General features: G+C 39.4%; 1 protein-coding gene across 1 annotated transcript in view; it reads left to right on the top strand.

The window, feature by feature from the left end:
* Window positions 1-17,424, top strand: part of LOC145994143 (MFS-type transporter SLC18B1-like) — a 115,429-nt gene that overhangs the window by 36,052 nt on the left and 61,953 nt on the right. Inside the window, exon 3 of the mRNA XM_083130234.1 lies at window positions 15,626-15,721. Coding sequence (XP_082986360.1) covers window positions 15,626-15,721 — 96 coding nt within the window. The remainder of the gene's footprint in view (window positions 1-15,625; window positions 15,722-17,424) is intronic.

Below are 17,424 nucleotides of genomic sequence, written 5' to 3'. Positions count from 1 at the left end.
AGGGAAATTTTCGTATATGAAGGGAAATTCGAACCAAATTTTGAACGAAATTGGATGAAAAATAACAAAATTCTATAGAAATTTTAAGACACCAAACTGAAAAATGTTACAGATTAGTAAGATTATGTACTATTTATTACTATTATTTTTAAATGTTTTTAGTGAAGGGAAAAACTGAGTACAAAAAGGGAAATTTTGAATCTTGGAAAGGGAAATTATGCCCTCAGATTGTGGCAACAATGCTGTGGACGAGGGTGGGGATGTATGCAGAGCGCTGTACGGTACAATTCAAACGTGCAAGAAATAGAGTACATTGTTGGCCATTGCGTAGCTACTTGTGCGATCAGCTCGAATACATAAGAATCAATTTTTTAAAAAAAATATTTCCGGTATGCTTTTTCGCATCTTAATATTTTACCGTTATGCCATACCTGCTCATAACGGCTCAATTCGATCCCTGATACATCTGCTTTTTCTGTGCCTAATCCGGGAATGTGACAACCTTATCGATTTCCATCAATTCTAGAACCTGTTTTGTAGTTTTCGGTGCTTTTTGGCTGCCTATTTGGAGAGTTTTTGTGCCTATAGAACCTCTTCCTGTTTATAAGCCGTTTTCTCCCTTACCTTGTTAACAACGATGTGACCATGGATGTGTAAGTTATATACGACACTGAAGAGCATCATATTGGAGACATAAGAAATTATTATGAAACGTTTTGATAACACTCAGTCAGTAAGTAAGTTGTGTTACAGCCCACGCACACTTATAAAATACAGGGTGAGCACAAAAGCAGTCCCTGGTTTTGAAGGGGTATAACTTTAATACCAAAAGTAGTATTCTGCGGAAATGTTCACAATAGTTGCATAAACTCATTAAGTTTTTGGTGGTGTTCATTGGAATTACAAACACTCAGTTACGCGCCACCTGTTACGCGAGAAACATCAGCTCCAACCACACCTGATGGGTTCCTGAAGATCATTCAGGGTTGTGAGTAGTGGAGGTACATAGACCTGGTCCTTCACGAACTCGCAAAGGACAAAGTCACAAACTGACATGTCCGGTGATCATGGGGGCCACTTGCATAGATTTTGATCTCTGGGTCCAGCTCGTTTTATCCATCGGTGTGGGAGGTTGTCGTTCAGAAAGCTGCGTACAGATTGATGCCAGTGTGGGGGCGCTCCATCTTGTTGTAGAATGTAGTCACCTCTCTCTGCAGCAAGTTGAGGAATTTACCAGTCACGAAGCATTATTAAGTAGCTTTCGCCTGTGATTGCTGGATACTCAAAGAACGGACCGTACACTCCATGCTCTCACACTGCACAAGAAACATTCACCTTGAGTGGCATGCGGATGCTCGCTTCCCCAGATCCTAACATTATGCCTGTTCACTTTTTCACTCAAGTGGAAGGTCGCCCAATCACTAAGAATATCTTTTGTCAGAAAGGTTTCATCGTCCTCCATTAAAGTGTGGATAGTCTCGCAAAACTCACGTCGCTTTACCTTGTCTTGTGGATAAAACTTTTGAACCAATTGCAGCCGGTACGGGTGAAACCGCAAACGCTTCCGTAAAATCTTGCTTACGGTAGTTTGTGGCACCTGCAACTGCCTGCTGGCTTGACGTGTTGATTTTCTGGGACTGCGTACAAAGGTTTCTCGCACACGCTCCACAATTTCCTCAGAGATGGACGGTCGGCCAGAATGTTCTTTTCTTTGATCACAAATGCACCCTTTCTCCACAAATGTTTTATGCCACTTCAAAATGGGTTTGTGTGTTGGTGGATCAACATCAAAATTCCGTTTAAATGCACGCTGCACTCTCACAACACAGCTTGTTTTGTGAAGTTCTAACACGCACCAGCTTCTTTGCTGCGGGGTGAACGCCATTTTCGATGTCACTACCCTCTAGCTGCCGAAGTCAGAACTATCAAATCTGAAAAGAAATATATGAAAATATTTTGAGTTAACTGAGTTTTGGATATCAATTTTTATCAGTATATTCAAGTAACTATTAATTTTATGACATCTTGAAGTCAGTGAGTGTTTTTATGCTCACGCTGTACAATCGACTTGATCATTTTAATATACAATAATTATATAAATTTTTTTTAGATTTTCAAAATTCATACTATAAATTTGTGAAAGCAAGAAATTTAAAGCATCAAATTCCTATTTAATATTCTAAAATGTAGATAAAAACTGCATCATTTTTATCATTATGGGGTCAAAATGACTATATAAATATATAACAAAATTAGCATGCAAATATTCAGTTTTTGTACATTATCTTCTGTACTACTAGACTTGTATAAATGTAAATACGGTATATACGTATAATGATCAAACATTTCGTTTTCTTAAGCTCGACGACTATATTTCTAAAATAAAATACAATAACAGGCAAATTATTGAGTGGGCTGGAGCCCCACAGGCCCATATAAGTTGGCGCCACTGACTAGAAGCATTGCTGCCACAATGTTCTATCAGTTAGGCTAGTTAACAACACAAGTGTCATTGAACTACAAAAGTGATTCTTATTCCATCTTTTTATTGTACCATGGACTTCAGTCAGTGGGTTTTTGAGCCGTATAATAGAGCAAAATATTGTCTAGAAGAAAAATTGAGTAAAGAAAGAGAATATATTTGTAAGTAACTTGTTACGTGACTATTGACATCGCAAAGCAGTCCAACTGATAAATATCACATGATTTTGGCACGTGACCTAGTGCAAGGGAAAAGTTGGCAAGTGGTCCATATGGTTTGCACAGTATATGTTTCCATTGTAGAAACTCGTGCGAGATTAAAACATGACGAAACTCTTGTCTTAAATTACCGAATTCTGCAACTTATCTCTATAGGATGGGTCTTTAAGGGTACTTTCCTTCAACACAAGATTAGTACCCCAAAATGGTTTTAACATCAGTGATAATTATCTATCTCTATCAAAATATTACGTATATACTTAGGCCCGCTTACACGGAAGCATTTCATCAACATTTTTGCTAGCATAAATGTTATGTAAATGCTTCCAAAAATCTTAAGAGCTGATGAGAGACGCAACCACGAATTTTTGTTTGCGGGGGGGACAAGTACCAGGATAAACGTACCAATAATAATAATGCTAATATTAATAATGTTAATAATACTATTATATATAATACTTCTTGTGCCACTTTTGGCTAATTTGCGAAGATGGATATGAGTGATGGTGTGATGGAATTGATGAATGGACACTCACAAACACCCATACTTTGACCGGGATCCGAACCCGGAACTAACTTTGTTATTATTAGTAGTAGTATCAGAGACGACGTTACCCTCGGAAATTATGCAAAAAGGGGGTAGAAGTTGGTGCTAAAGCATTTGTGTTCGAACAAACAATTTGAATTATTTTTTGAACACGTTCAATTTCACATTAATAATGGAACACAAGCACACAAACTATTTTTGAAAGTTGGTAAATCCTTGATAAATGCATTCCAAATATAATTCTTCTTTACATTAACATGTATAACTTTCAAGCACGATATATGGTTCACACATATGCAACATGGATCAAGGTGAACACTAAACTGTGTGCGTATTCAAAGTTTCTTTAATACATATTATATACAACATATATTTTTTAAATACATTACACAACCAATTCATCCATCTGACAATAACCCAACAGCAAAAATTACATAAATTGTTTCTCAAATGTGCACGCTCTCTTTCCTCCAAACAATTGTTCATACATTTAAGACAAAAATCAATTAAGATAAGTGTTATTTCTCTGGGTATTTACAATGCACTACAGAGAACAATGATATAGTGCGAGCGAAGCGAGCAAGAACATTTTTCGATCCAATATTTTTCCAGGCTGAAATCAATATTGATTTAATAGGGCGCAAATAATTTCACGGGACGCCATTGCATTCTCTCTTTTACAACTTTTGTGCCTCCTCGATGGTGTAGTGGTAACATCGTCGCCTAGTGATCAAGGGGTCCGGAGTTCGATACCCGGTGGAGGCATATGGCACAGTGGTTCGGATCCCACTTTAAACTGTATGTCCAGTTCCGATTAGCCTTTCTGTGCGTAAAGGCAACTTAAAACCACAAATCAATCAATCAATTTTACAACTTATTTCCATTTAGATCGTTCGGCACCCAGGGCCGACTCCCTCCGCCTCCTAACTACGGTCTTGAACTTGATAAGAGCAAGGAAATAAATGATTGCGAGCGAAGGGAGCAAGAAAATTTTATGAATAGTGTTTTTATTTGCATAAAATTTGAAGTTGTTGGCGGTAATTGCCCCCTGCAGATACACTTGGCCGTCAATGTTTGCTCCCACTACTCCCGCAGAACTCATTTTCGTCCAAGGTGGGGTGGGAGGGCAATGACCCCCCCCCCTGCTCCCCCTGTGGTTGCGCAACTGGAGCAGATAGTACTTGCCACATGAAATGCTTCTGTGTAATTTCGTTTAGCTTTTGCGATTACAATACATATATACAGCACGCAAGGCACGTCGATTTATACCAACTATGGTGGGTGCACAGTGTTTACATAGGTCCTCCCCGATGGCGCAGTGGTAGCGTCGTCGCCTTGTAATCAAGGGGTCCCGGGTTCGATACCCGGTGGAGGCATATAGTGGTTCGGATCCCACTTTAAACTGTAGGTCCATTCCCGATTAGCCGTACTGTGCATACAGTGAACTTAAAACACCAAATCAACCAACCAACCACAGTGTTTACAATTGAAACAACTAAAATATTCTTCCATACGTGTACAGTAAACGTTGTAAAGTATGTATTCAAGCTTAACATTAGAAGAAAGAAGTAGACACTCTATTAGGAGTAGAAAGAGATTTGATGAAGAAGAGAGACATCACTTAATGGATTCATTTATTTTTCTACGCTCTTCTTCACTTTTGGCTAATCGCGAAGTTAATGACGAATTGTGATAAGATAAAATGCATGAAAGAACACACAAGCGGACAGCACACAACGCGAGCCTCACGGAGGATTATACTGACTGCAAGTTCAGACGCCAGAGCCTCGCTAGTCAGTAAAATTTGGCCACCCTGTCCCAGATATTTCTGGAGCAAGCCCGAGCATAGCGGCAGAGAAGGGGGGAAATCAAGTTGCAGAGCAAAGCAGTACACGCTGCTGGGAAGGCCGATAACTGAAATCGGTTTCTCTCATCCACCAGTGGCGCAACCACATTCAGAGCATTGCCACCCCCCACAACCTTCGACGGAAGTCAATTTTAGGGGGGTCAAGGGGGGCAAACATTAACGGCCAAGGACACCTGCAGGGGTAGCATAGAGAAGAATTGCACCCTTCGATTTAAAAATTTATGCAAATGAAAGTAAAAAGTGTTCCCCTGTGCTTAGCACCACGCCATGAAGGCGTATAGGGGGTGTGGTGGTAACGCCCCACACTTTCTTGATCCGGTCGTGAGTGGGGTGGTGAGGTTCAGAGCCGTAACCAGGGGGCGGCGGGAGTCGGCCATGGATGCCGAGCGATCTTAATGAAAATAGTTTAATAAGAGAGAATGCCATTTCGTCCAGTGAAATGATCTGTGTCCAATTAAATCAATATTGTTTTCAATTGCAAAAGTTCGATCTAAAAATTTTCTTGCTCGCTTTGCTTGCAATGTGATTCTTTTCTGTAATGTGATGTATTTAAATAATATGTGTTGTACAGGTATGTATTGAATAAACTTTAAATCCGTACACAATTAATTTTAGCATGTTGCATATGTATTTTCTTATTTTATGTCTCTCCATATTGCATATGTGTGAAACATACGTATGTTGTAAATGAAAGTTATAGGCTACATGTTATATGTGCAAAAATAACTATCTTCGGAATGCATTTATCATTTATTTTCTGCCATTTAAAAGTACAGTTTGTGTCCTTGTTTTCCATTATTAGCTAATGTGAAATTGACGCTGTCGAAAAAATATTTCAAATAGTTTGTTCCAAAGAAATGCTTTAGTACCGACTTCTACCCTCTCTTTGCATAATTTATGAGGATAATAACGTTTTTGTTACTACTACTACCACTATTAGTAATAATGATAATAATAGTAATAATACCATTATTGTTATTATTAGTATTATTATTGTTGATGTTTTTTTTGGTACGTTTATACTGGTACTTGTCCCCTCCCCAGACAAAAATTCGTGGTTGCGCCTCTGCCATCCACGCAATCCTATTCGCTCTTTGTTTTCGTTCGCTTGCTCCGGAGACAACCGAGACAGGGTATACATTCCTGAATTCAAATTCCACTCTGTTGTGACATATTTGGCAGTGTCTCGGAAGTGATATATATATATTTGTAAGTGCAAGGTGGCTGATATGCTCTATGATAATGTTTTCTTGCACGGAAGGAGACCAAGTTTTGGCGCGCAATTCCGGTTCTACAGGGTGTCCGAGAAGTCACGAAAACAAAGCTTTGAACGTAACGTAACTTTTGTACAAAATGCGATAGGGACATGAAACTTGCATTACGTATTAAGTTTGTCTATGTGGATGCTTTTTAAGCATTAAACAAGAAAGTTATTCTCTTCATGAACGCTCAGTATGGGGAAAGTTACTGTGGTGTAAAACATTTTGTACGAAATAAAGGAAAAACGTGGATAATTTTCGATCTGTATCGAATGGAATTGATTAAAGAACGATACATTTTTCTGCATTGTATGCATTACAGGCGATTTATTGGGTAAATTATGATATATTCATAAAAACGTGTTATTCGAAATTACGAGATGTGTTGGCAACATGGTGCATACAGTCGGGGAGGGAACCTGGTAGTCAGAAGGATCCGATGGACATCAGTGGCGTACATGAAGCAGTATTGAAGTTCTTTAAGTAAGTTACTTAAATTTAGGTTTAGAAGCTGGTTTTAATTGTTTGCATAATACAGGGTGAGTCAAAATGAGTCAAATGTCAGGTTATATAGAAATCAATGCATTTGTGCACGCGACTTCTCCAGTTCTCCAGAACCTTTTGCAGAACGCCCTGTATAATCATGTCTGCACATTCCCCAATGCGTTCCTTCAGATGCTGGATGTTCTGAATCTTAACTGAGTAGACGAGCGTCTTTAAATGAGCCCAAAGGACAAAATCCATTGGTGTCAGATCTGGAGACCGCGGTGGCCAAGCAGGAAAATCACTTCCACACTTTCGTCTTTTGTCAGCATCTTCCTTCACTCAGAAACTTCCTATGTGACCTGACTTTTGACCCACCTATTAAAGCTAAATATAAGAAAAAGCTTGATTATCGGCTGTAAACGCGGTAACATAGAGAATGCGACATATTAGGCCGTACGGCTATTCTTATGTTCTACAACACAACTAAACTGGTCTTGGTTAAACATCAACGATAATCAGATGAACCCTTTATTATTAACCACTCTGGAGCATGCATGTAGCGATTAGAGGGGGCTCGATCAATGAACGCGTGACACGGGAAGTGACTGCATGGAGGGGAAAACGCGGCTGTGGCTACCAACAGTTTTCAGCAGTGAGCACTACTTTGCTCAGTCAACTCGCTGCTCGGTCTTGCTCCAGAGATTCCATAAACAAGAGTCACTACAAAAAACTTCCACAAATACAGATGTTTAGGCTTTAACCTGGCCTTGCAAATGGGGAAAACTCTTCTCACAATGTTAGCCTGCAATAGATAAGCACGGTTAAATGAGTTACCAAACAAATCGGATTGGATTTGGATTGATTTGTTGTTTTAAGTCCACTTTATGCACAGTAAGGCTAATCGTGACTGGACCTACAGTTTAAAGTGGGATCCGAACTACTATGTTCCTCCACCGGGAATTGAACCCGGGACCCCTTGATTACAAGGCGACGACGCTACCACTGCGCCATCGGGGAGGCGCAAAAAAATCTGCAATCTGTCAAAAAATTCCACAGCATTTCAATTTCTCGCTGTAGTGCGTATAAGCAGACATGCTGATCAAATTATAAAGTTAGAACAAAAACCGTATTGGTATTAACATTTTACATTTACCTCTTTGTTCACAGATGGCACTAAATGTTCATTATTTATTTGTAACCCAGAAAAACAAAAGAGCTGAAAGATGTATATTACTGATAAACCGTGAATATTTAATTAATTTTTTAGCTCTTAGTTCATCACGAAAATTCCGAGAAAATTCACATCTAGAGACTGATCAACCTAATATTTTGAAAACTTCTGCAGCAAAATATGATCTTCTTTCTATTTATTCGTTCTGTACTTCAAATAATTATAATCTAAGGTTAAGTTGGAGACTTTAACAAGGAAGGGGAATGAGAAATTCAAAACAAAATAATTTTGTGAATAATTTTCACTCTTCTCGTATTCTCAGCTACAATGAAGATGTGTTTTTTCCTTTTTAATAAGAACACAATTTAACACTGTAAATTTCAATGTAATTTAATTTTTAAAAATAAATTAAATTGAATTGTTTGTAAATTGTTTAAAATGTTATTTAAGGTAACTTTTTAAACATATAAAAAAAATTTAAGAGTTCAGTTCGTCTAAAATTTAAATGAAGTCTGCAAACAAACATTTCGTAATCTTACAATATAAAAATGCTATTGTTTGATTCGAGAATTATTACGACTTTTAATTCGCATTTATTTCCATAAATTGTTATAAATACTTACATTATTCTGCAAAACTACGATTTTTTATAGATATGAACCCCGCCCCCGCGGAGGTAATGGTAACCTCATTGCCTTGTAATCATGTGGAGGCACATGGTTCGGATCCCAGTTTAAACTGTACGCCAGTTCCCAATTAGCATATCTGTGTATAAAAGTTGACAGGATATTTTTTTGCTCAAATCTGCTGAATAAATATTTTCCTGCTCCCGACAAAATAGACAATAGTTATGCTTGAAATTACAGTTAACTTAACCGTTCTCTAACTACGCACTGATTGAATTGTGCACGAACATGATTTTTATTTACTCGAAATCTTTTATCGCCGAGATCTTTCTTTAATATATGTGGATCACAATAAACCTTCTTTGGGATAGGTGAACTCAGTCAACGTTCCTCAAAATATGCGATTCTTAGTTAAAAGAGATTGCTTTAATATGTATCTTTCGTTTGATTAATTTTTTGTAAGGCTAACTGAAAAGCACCCCATGCTACTTGTTGGCGTGAACTATTTCTGTGCGTATCATACAGCTCGTGTCATCTAGCGTCGATTTGTCGAACTTCCAACCTTGTGCGTGTGTCTACCTCACTTCAGAAGCATTTGAAAATGTTCGTTCATTACGTTATGTCGGGTGCATATTGCCTTAAAGTCTTGGCCTTTTATTTTGGTTTGGGGATGTGTTTGTGCAAATATTCAGTGAATTAAATATTCGTTGTAATGTGTTATTCATCCAGGGCCGATCTTAGATGGGTGTGGGACGTGGGGCATGCAACCAACACCTTTCGGAGGTCTGAAGGAAGCACATAGTGGTTCGGATGCCACTTTAAACTGTAGGTCCAGTCCCGATTAGCCTTACTGTGCATAATGTGGACTTAAAACAGCAAGTCAGAGGCCTGAAAAAAATCAGATCTTTTCTTTTTTTAGTCTGAAGTACAGGTGTGTTACATAATCACAATATCAACATTATTGCAATTACTAAACAACTAATGTATATATATTTCGTATTATTACCTAAGAACAAAAGGAGAATATGTTGATGGTGATGTCCCAACTCAGGATGTCCAATTCAGGAACTGTGACGAAGGTTCCCAATTCAGGAATTTCACCTGCAACCTACTATATACCCATTTGCAGAAACAGTACTGTGCTTTACGGGGAATTTCTTATTTCCTCTTAATATATTTTCAGCATATTGCAGATCTTTTGCTTCTAGGTTAGCGGTTACACACGCGTGTGTAATGTCAACTATTTCAAACGCAAATTCATCCTCCCCAAAGGCAATTAGTAAAACTTCCTGAGTTGGGTAACGTTCCACTGAAATATCCAACTGGTAAAGAACAGTTCCTGAGGTAACACTTTCATTGGAATTTCCATAGTTCCTAAGTTGGGAAGACTGAAATATCATACTGGTAAAGATCAGTTCCTGAGATAACACTTTCATTGGAATTTCCAAAGTTCCTGAGTTGGGTAGTCCTGAATCAGGAATAAATTATATTGAAGGTTAAAACCAAGAATTGTGTAAGTTAGCGGCTAAATACATATAACCACATGTAACTACTAATAACCATAATATAAACACTAATTTTGCCTAAAATGGCGGGCAGGTCGTAAAACACATTATATTGTGCTGATGGGATTAGGCGAAGCGGGAGCTCACAGGGGATAGGACATCTGCTTCGCAACAACAGAATAATTCCATTCCTTAAAACAATAGCTACAGGGCGTAGAAAAAGAATGAAAATGCCCATGGGCAATTTGCCTATTATCATTTATGTTGTTGACTGTACATTTATATTTGTCATGTCAACATTCCATAAATAACTGTATTGTATTGTGTTTTCGTTATTAGCATCTCTTTCCTGTAACGTTTAGCTATTCGCGACGATGGTAATGAGTGATGATAAGATGGAATTGATGCAGGAGGATCCATAAAGAAAATTTCCCCAGACCGAGTTTCGAACCCGTGAACTTCAGTAGCAACATCGAAAGTAAACATATTAACTCGCCCAAGTACCCGGTTGGATGCCAGGTGGAGGCGCATTGCACAGTGGTTCAGATCCAACTTTGAACTGTAGGACCGGTCATGATTAGCCTATGTGCACAAAGTGGGCTTAAAAGCATAAGCTCAAGTTAACTCGCTGGGCTATCGAGCAGACCCTAATTAACAATTGTCCGTCCAGTGTGAGATCGAAGTTAATTTGAACACAAGCGCAACTGGCGCCTGAGCCACTTTTTGCAACATTGCTCTATCTGTCCACCAATCGTTTTCGTGGGTGTGTGGCTCGATGAGTATCGACAATCTCAGTTGCGAAGTAAAAGCTGTAGGTGTAACATCGCTCTCCCGTTACAATGTTGCCAAGCGTACGTCTGTTTTTTGTCAGTTGTTTTTGTTAGCTTGTTTGTACAGTGTATGGGTTTCACGTACTAGTTTTCCGTGCTACGTGTACTATTGTATAACTTTTATCCAGTAACGGCACTGATCAACTGTCTCTCTCTCTCTCTCTCTCTCTCTCTCTCTCTCTCTCTCTCTCTCTCTCCTGTTTTACAGTACGTTTGGCAACATGCTGTGTGTCCGACTCTCATTTGTTTCGTTCCGCCAGGAACTTTCGGTGCCTCGTGACCAGGGGTGCCCATCCCCGCAAGACCTATGACGCACCCCCTCCCCAAAAGGTAGAACATCGCCACCCTTTATGCCGAATTATTTTCTCAAATTATTTTGGTCAGACAAAATTTACGGAACAATATAATACAGACATATTTAAGCAATATAGTATGTTTCTACTTTTGTCTCACTTTCATGTTTGCTAACATAAAACGTACAAAACTGCTCAGACTCACTGTCATTGTTAGTGTACTGAACCTTATTCTTAACAGTTCGTCTGCTTGACTAACCTTGTATTAATGCGAACAGCACATCCCCTCTTTCCAAACCGATTCTAAGGGGATAAGAGATGGTGTTTCATTTCAACCCCCTCGCCGCGATCACCCACAGGTAGGCAGAAAACTGTACATAACAATAACTAAAAATCAATAACAAGTCAATCAAAAAAACAATGCCCCCTCCATTATTGTGTTAAGATATATAAATTGGTATAAAATTTTGTCCCCCACAAAAATTCCCATGACGCAGGCGCGTTACGAACCCCCTAACCTGTGTGCACCTCTGCTCGCGACTCGAAAATGTCCCATGTCGGTCGAAGAGAATTCAACTGATCGCTGATTTGTTGTTTTCCAACCGCCAGTTGGAATTGCGAGCAGTACAAAAGGTGGCGTTACATTAACGAAATAGAAATAACAGTGAACGCAAATAGGAACCAGGTGCGATACTGATAGTTTTTACAAAAAGTAATTGCACATTTGTTCAATTGGCGGCATCATATGTACGAACATATGCGAAAGTGTCACATGTTTCATAAAAGAAGAATCTATCATTGTAAGCAGTAGATACGAGTAATAGCAAAATATTTTAATATTTTAGCAACTGTTAGCAAAAAAAAAAAAAATAATGATTGTCCAAGTAGTTAGCTTTGTATGAAAAAAAAGTGTATGTATACTTGACTTAGAATAAAGTAATTGTATTCTTACAAATTTCAAGTGTGGGGGGGGGGGGCTGGGGGGGCTCCCACACAGTCCGTAAAGGACTGTCGCATATAAATAAAAATGTTTCGGGTTAAAAATTAATTACTACTATACACTGTTTAAATTATATGTTAGCTGCATTTCAGGGGGCTTCAGCCCCCCCTGACTACGTGCCTGTGTGCGATCCTATGTAAAACGGCCTGATTTGAAGGAAAGGAAATGTAATTGCATTTGTTACATGCATTACGTCAATTTTCGTGTGAAATATTTTTCACTTAACTGTGTACTACTGATGTTAGTAATCAAGAGGATTCAGGTTCTGCCAGTGTAGGTGATACGATACACACCTGGCAGAGAAATAAGTCCTATGTCCAGGGGCGCATTAAGGATAAATAATAAACTAGAACAAGTAGAAAAAGGTTTCCAATGAAACGTTATTCAACACCTTTCAATTGTCGATTTTGTTGGGATATGAATGCTCTGTTTCAGTTATAACTGAACCTTTTACGGACCACTTTAACGTAACTCTAAATTGTTTCAATATGCGTGTCTGCTTACGAGTATTAAAAAGAAAAGTCTTCATTATTTTCCATGATAACGGTGTAAACTTCAACACACATCTTGCAAAATACCTCTCTCCCAGCGTTAAATATTTTCTAAAAACGAATCTATATTCTTATTCTCTCCCTGTCGTAGACCGTGGCATTTATAAACTAGATGATTTCATGTTGGGCTAGTAAGAGTATTCATCGGCATCTGTGCCGGCTGTTATTATTTGCAACTTGGGAGCGAGTCATTACTCTAGAAACAACCAATCAACAGGCGACCCGCTGATGTCATCTCAACCCAGCACCTATCGCCAGCCCTCTCTTTCACGCTCTACTCTGTTGGTAGGTTCGCTAGCAAGCTACGTAGAGCGAGATTATTTCCGTAACATCTCTGGCTGTTCTAAAGGGTGTTTCACTCGCTCTCGGCCCCTGATTTTAGCTTATTAAAACCAAACTATTGGTCATAATGTAAAGAAATTTGCTACGGGCATACCTTGCTGCATGAGAAGCATGGTGATGTAATTGGAGACGACACCACAGTGTGTCTAGTCCTTGCTGGGTATGCGCATGCGCAGCGGCGGCGCCGGGATTATTCATTTAGGGGTGCTGAGGGTGTGCGGAAGGAAATTAGGGGGTGCGATGCTGAAAATAAGGAAAACATGAAACACGCATGCAACCATTCTGTGTGGATTGCTAAAAATAGTATAGCCTTTTCCATGAACTTTTATCGGTTTGCTTTTCTAAATGTTTTTCACATAACTTGAATTTCTTTGTTTCTTATTTCTTCTCTCATAGTGGACCTCTTTGTGTATTAATGCCTAAGCGTGCGCAAACTGATCTTGACAGAACTTGAGCAGGAGAGATTGTCAAGAGAAAAGCGTCAGTTCAAACTTCCAATTTTGTGAATTTTCCATAGGTAAACTCTATTACATTTCAGCTTCTCTTAGCATGCCAGACTTCAAAAGGAACCACATATCTTATAATTAAAAATTACTACTACAGAAGATGCGTTTCTTTAACTATTCCTGTTCTCTATCTTTTACCTCGCTTTTCTACCTCTTGAATTATTTGCAACTATGGTAGAATAAATACAGTATAGCTACACAATGAAACACACACAGAGCTCCTCTGATCCAAGGGCATTCAGTGGTCCTTACCATCGAATATTCCACATTCTAATCCTCGCCCAAGCAGTTAATCTACCCAATATCCATTATCATTGTCGCGATTAACGAAATGTGGCAGAAAAGCGACATATGCAAAAATTACAATGCATGGTTTACTAAGGATATGAACATCGGAATCTTATATTTGGCCGTGCACTGCGTTAACCATTCCACCAGAGAGCTCGGCAAAGATACATTTAAAAAACGCAGGCCATCACTGAGAACCTTTCCAAATTACCCCAAAACTTTCTGAAAGAACAAGGAAAAATTACTAACGTAAATATTGCAAATATTCTTTGGCAAATTTGAATAATTTAAATACCTTACTTTTCTCATGATATTAATACAGCAAATTCATTTTCTGGATCCTAAAAATTATACCCCGTATCAACAACTATCCACTATCCAGTGCGCCTTTGAACTTGCGAAATATGGATAGTTTATCAATTTGATTGTGTAATTGAGTACAACTTCACAGCAGCTACCCTGTATTAAGCGTGTGAGTCTCTGGCAACACTGCTCCCTGATTTCCGCTCCTTGTGAATTCCGCGCGTGCATACGAGAGCGCTCTGCTACAAATAGGCGAGTTGCCCAGAACTGGTTTAGTTACTGCAGGTGTTTCGAACCATATTCATGCAACCCAACACAAGAAATAATGGCACTAACCTATCTTCCAAGAGCGACTGACAGTGACGTCACTTGCGCCTATTTCTAAGAAAGACAAACACAACTTGGGAGAGTTAACTTGGCAAAAGCTAAAGGAGTAATGGGAACTTGAAAATTTACATGAATAGTATTAGTTTAACAAAGTTCATGGATGGATTAAATTAGGTTATTTTTCGTTACTATTCTGCCACTCTCGCCTAATCGCGACGACGAGGATGGGACACTTAGAAATAGAACCCATGCCTGGGCCGGGATTCGAACCGGGACCTCTGGCGACGTACCGTGCTGTGCTAACCACTCCACCACGGAAGTCGGCAGTTTAACAAGGTTAACGCAACAAAAGTTCCAACAAATTTGGACCGAGGAGTGTTAGGTCTGGTTACTAGGTCTCCCCGATGGCGCAGTGGTAGCGTCGTCGTCTTGTAATCAAGGTGTCCCGGGTTCGATACCCAGTGGAAGCACATAGTGGTTCGGATTCAACTTTAAACTGTAGGTCCAGTACCGCTTAGCCTTACTGTGCATAAAGTGGACTTAAGACACTAAATCAACCATAAATTATCATTGTGGTGATTCACATACGTATGTAACCTGACTTTTTACACACCCTGTACCGTTCGGACTCGTCGGGAACATTGTGGTTCGGAGCCCGATTAGCATATCTGTGCATGAGGTGAACTCGAAAAAAAAACAACCTCAAAATCAATACCTGTAAATTACTTAACTAACCCTCTAACCTTCTTAAACCCGAAGGTTATGACTGCAGCAATACAAGCCTTCCATCTGTCCGTATCCTGGGCAAGATCAATTCAATCTTTTCCATCCTTACCGATTTCCTTTAGGCCCATAGTCAACGAGATATCTCTTAATTATACATAGGTTTATACGTGAGGTTTCTAATATGCTTGAAAGTCTTTAAGAATTCAAAGCCATTTAGCAAATATTATATTTCATGTGTGAAATATACTTTGTTTTATGTACTGTTCAAGCTTTTTACTATGTATTATTTTAATTTCAGGCAGAGAAGAAAGGAGCAACTGCAACAGAATATGGACTAGTGTTCGGGATATTCGAATTGGTTGTGTTTCTCATCAGCCCCATCTATGGGAAACATGTAAGTTAACATACAAATTGTTTTTCTTTTTTTTACATATGAACACTGGTCGAAATGGCCAGTTACACTGGAAAAGATACTAAACTTTGTTGCCTTAATATAAAATAGATAACTGATAGAGTAGACGAACGTCTTTTTTTAGTTTTCAATGACCTGTACACCCTAAATATCTGATAAAAGTGTTGTTTTTTCCTATGCACGTTCTTGTACCGTGTGTTACAATATGTTTTCTGGCACGTTGGAAACCTCGTGTTGAAATCAGTTTTATTTTTACTGTTCCCGCTTGAGCTGATGGTACGTACAGTCATAGACAAAAATACTTCCTCCATACAGTCTTAATACCAGTAGTCTCGTGAGGAAAGCGGCACACGTCGCGTGTGGCTTTAAAAAAAAGAAAGAAAGGAAAAACCCCGCCTCTAAAGGAGCTCGCGAGGGTGAGTGGTGCCCGACCTGAGTCAACCGGCAAATAGCCCTTTCCAGCTTTTAACCTCATCTAGTGTCTCAACTTTGCCCCGTAAGGCTGATTAAGGCGACCGGGATTGGTTGCAGCCCTTCTCGGAGAGTCAAATCCAGATTTAGCGCTGGATGTCAAAATATATCAAAATAATCTTCGTTCTGCTTTTTTGTCCAAAATTACGGTTGTCAGTCGGAATGTGTAGGTCCCACTAACACTTAGAACCTCCTGATGGCCTTCTGGCTGAACCTGCACCCTTTTCCTAAATTCCCGATATCCTCTCTACTAGGATTGAACCATTAGGGTGTGCAAAGTTCCTCCCCCTTCTAACGTGGGGGTTCCTAGCACACTAGAATCTAGATGAAACTCATGCTAATTCAACATGCGGCCGAGGTTTTCCCAGCTTTCTGGGTTTTTACTCTGGAGTTTCCCTTCACTCTCTTGTAGTCTTTTCAACTCCATCTAATTTCGACACTTGTTAAAAGTCTTCTTTTACAAGACCATAAACCAGGAAGCATGATACCAGATATCCTGTAGGTAGTTCATTACTATAGCATGCCTGCATGAAATGGAGGTTTCCCCAAGGGAGAAATCCGGCTTGACTGGATCTATTCTGAGGGGAAGATTACGCCTAGGCAGAAGAGTAAACATGGGGCTATAATGTATTTGGAGAGTACATTAATGTCTCAGGCGAGGTCTGCGCCTTTCGGTATGGTTGCCGGTTGACTCAGGCCGGGCACCACTCCCCCCGCGAGCTCCTTTGGGGGCAGGGTTTTTCTCTTATCCGTTTTTTTTCTTCTTTTTTTTTAGATTGATGTTACACTCCAAGAAAGGCACCCACTGCGCACGTACACTCACCTGCAATAAAAATGGAACTCGTAGATGCTGAAATACTCGCTTCTCTGCAGTGCATTGCATGTTGCCTAACCCTATGGCGGTGGTAGAAGTTGCCATTGAAAATGTGCTATCAAAATCTACTTGATGCTGTAGAGTTAGTCAATACACACAACGCAGCGAAGCAGGTATTTCAGGATGTAGATGTCCCATTTGTATTGCCCGTGACTGTACGTTGAACAGACACAGGCGACACGATGTATCGAGGAAACAACCTAGTCAGACTGAGAATTAAACGACAAGCGACTATGCAGCTTGCCATGTCACTCTGATATGAATGGCTGCGTTTATTTCTCAATGTTCGTTTTCCGGTTGCACGTGTCACATATCACCTCGGTCTGAAAACGCTCTAATG

The sequence above is a fragment of the Lepisma saccharinum genome, chromosome 10 (assembly GCF_977018435.1).
Source record: "Lepisma saccharinum chromosome 10, izLepSacc3.1, whole genome shotgun sequence".
Classification (NCBI taxonomy): Eukaryota; Metazoa; Arthropoda; class Insecta; order Zygentoma; family Lepismatidae; genus Lepisma; species Lepisma saccharinum.
The sequence above is the reverse complement of the archived record's forward strand: the minus strand, read 5'-3'. Positions and strand labels throughout refer to the sequence as shown.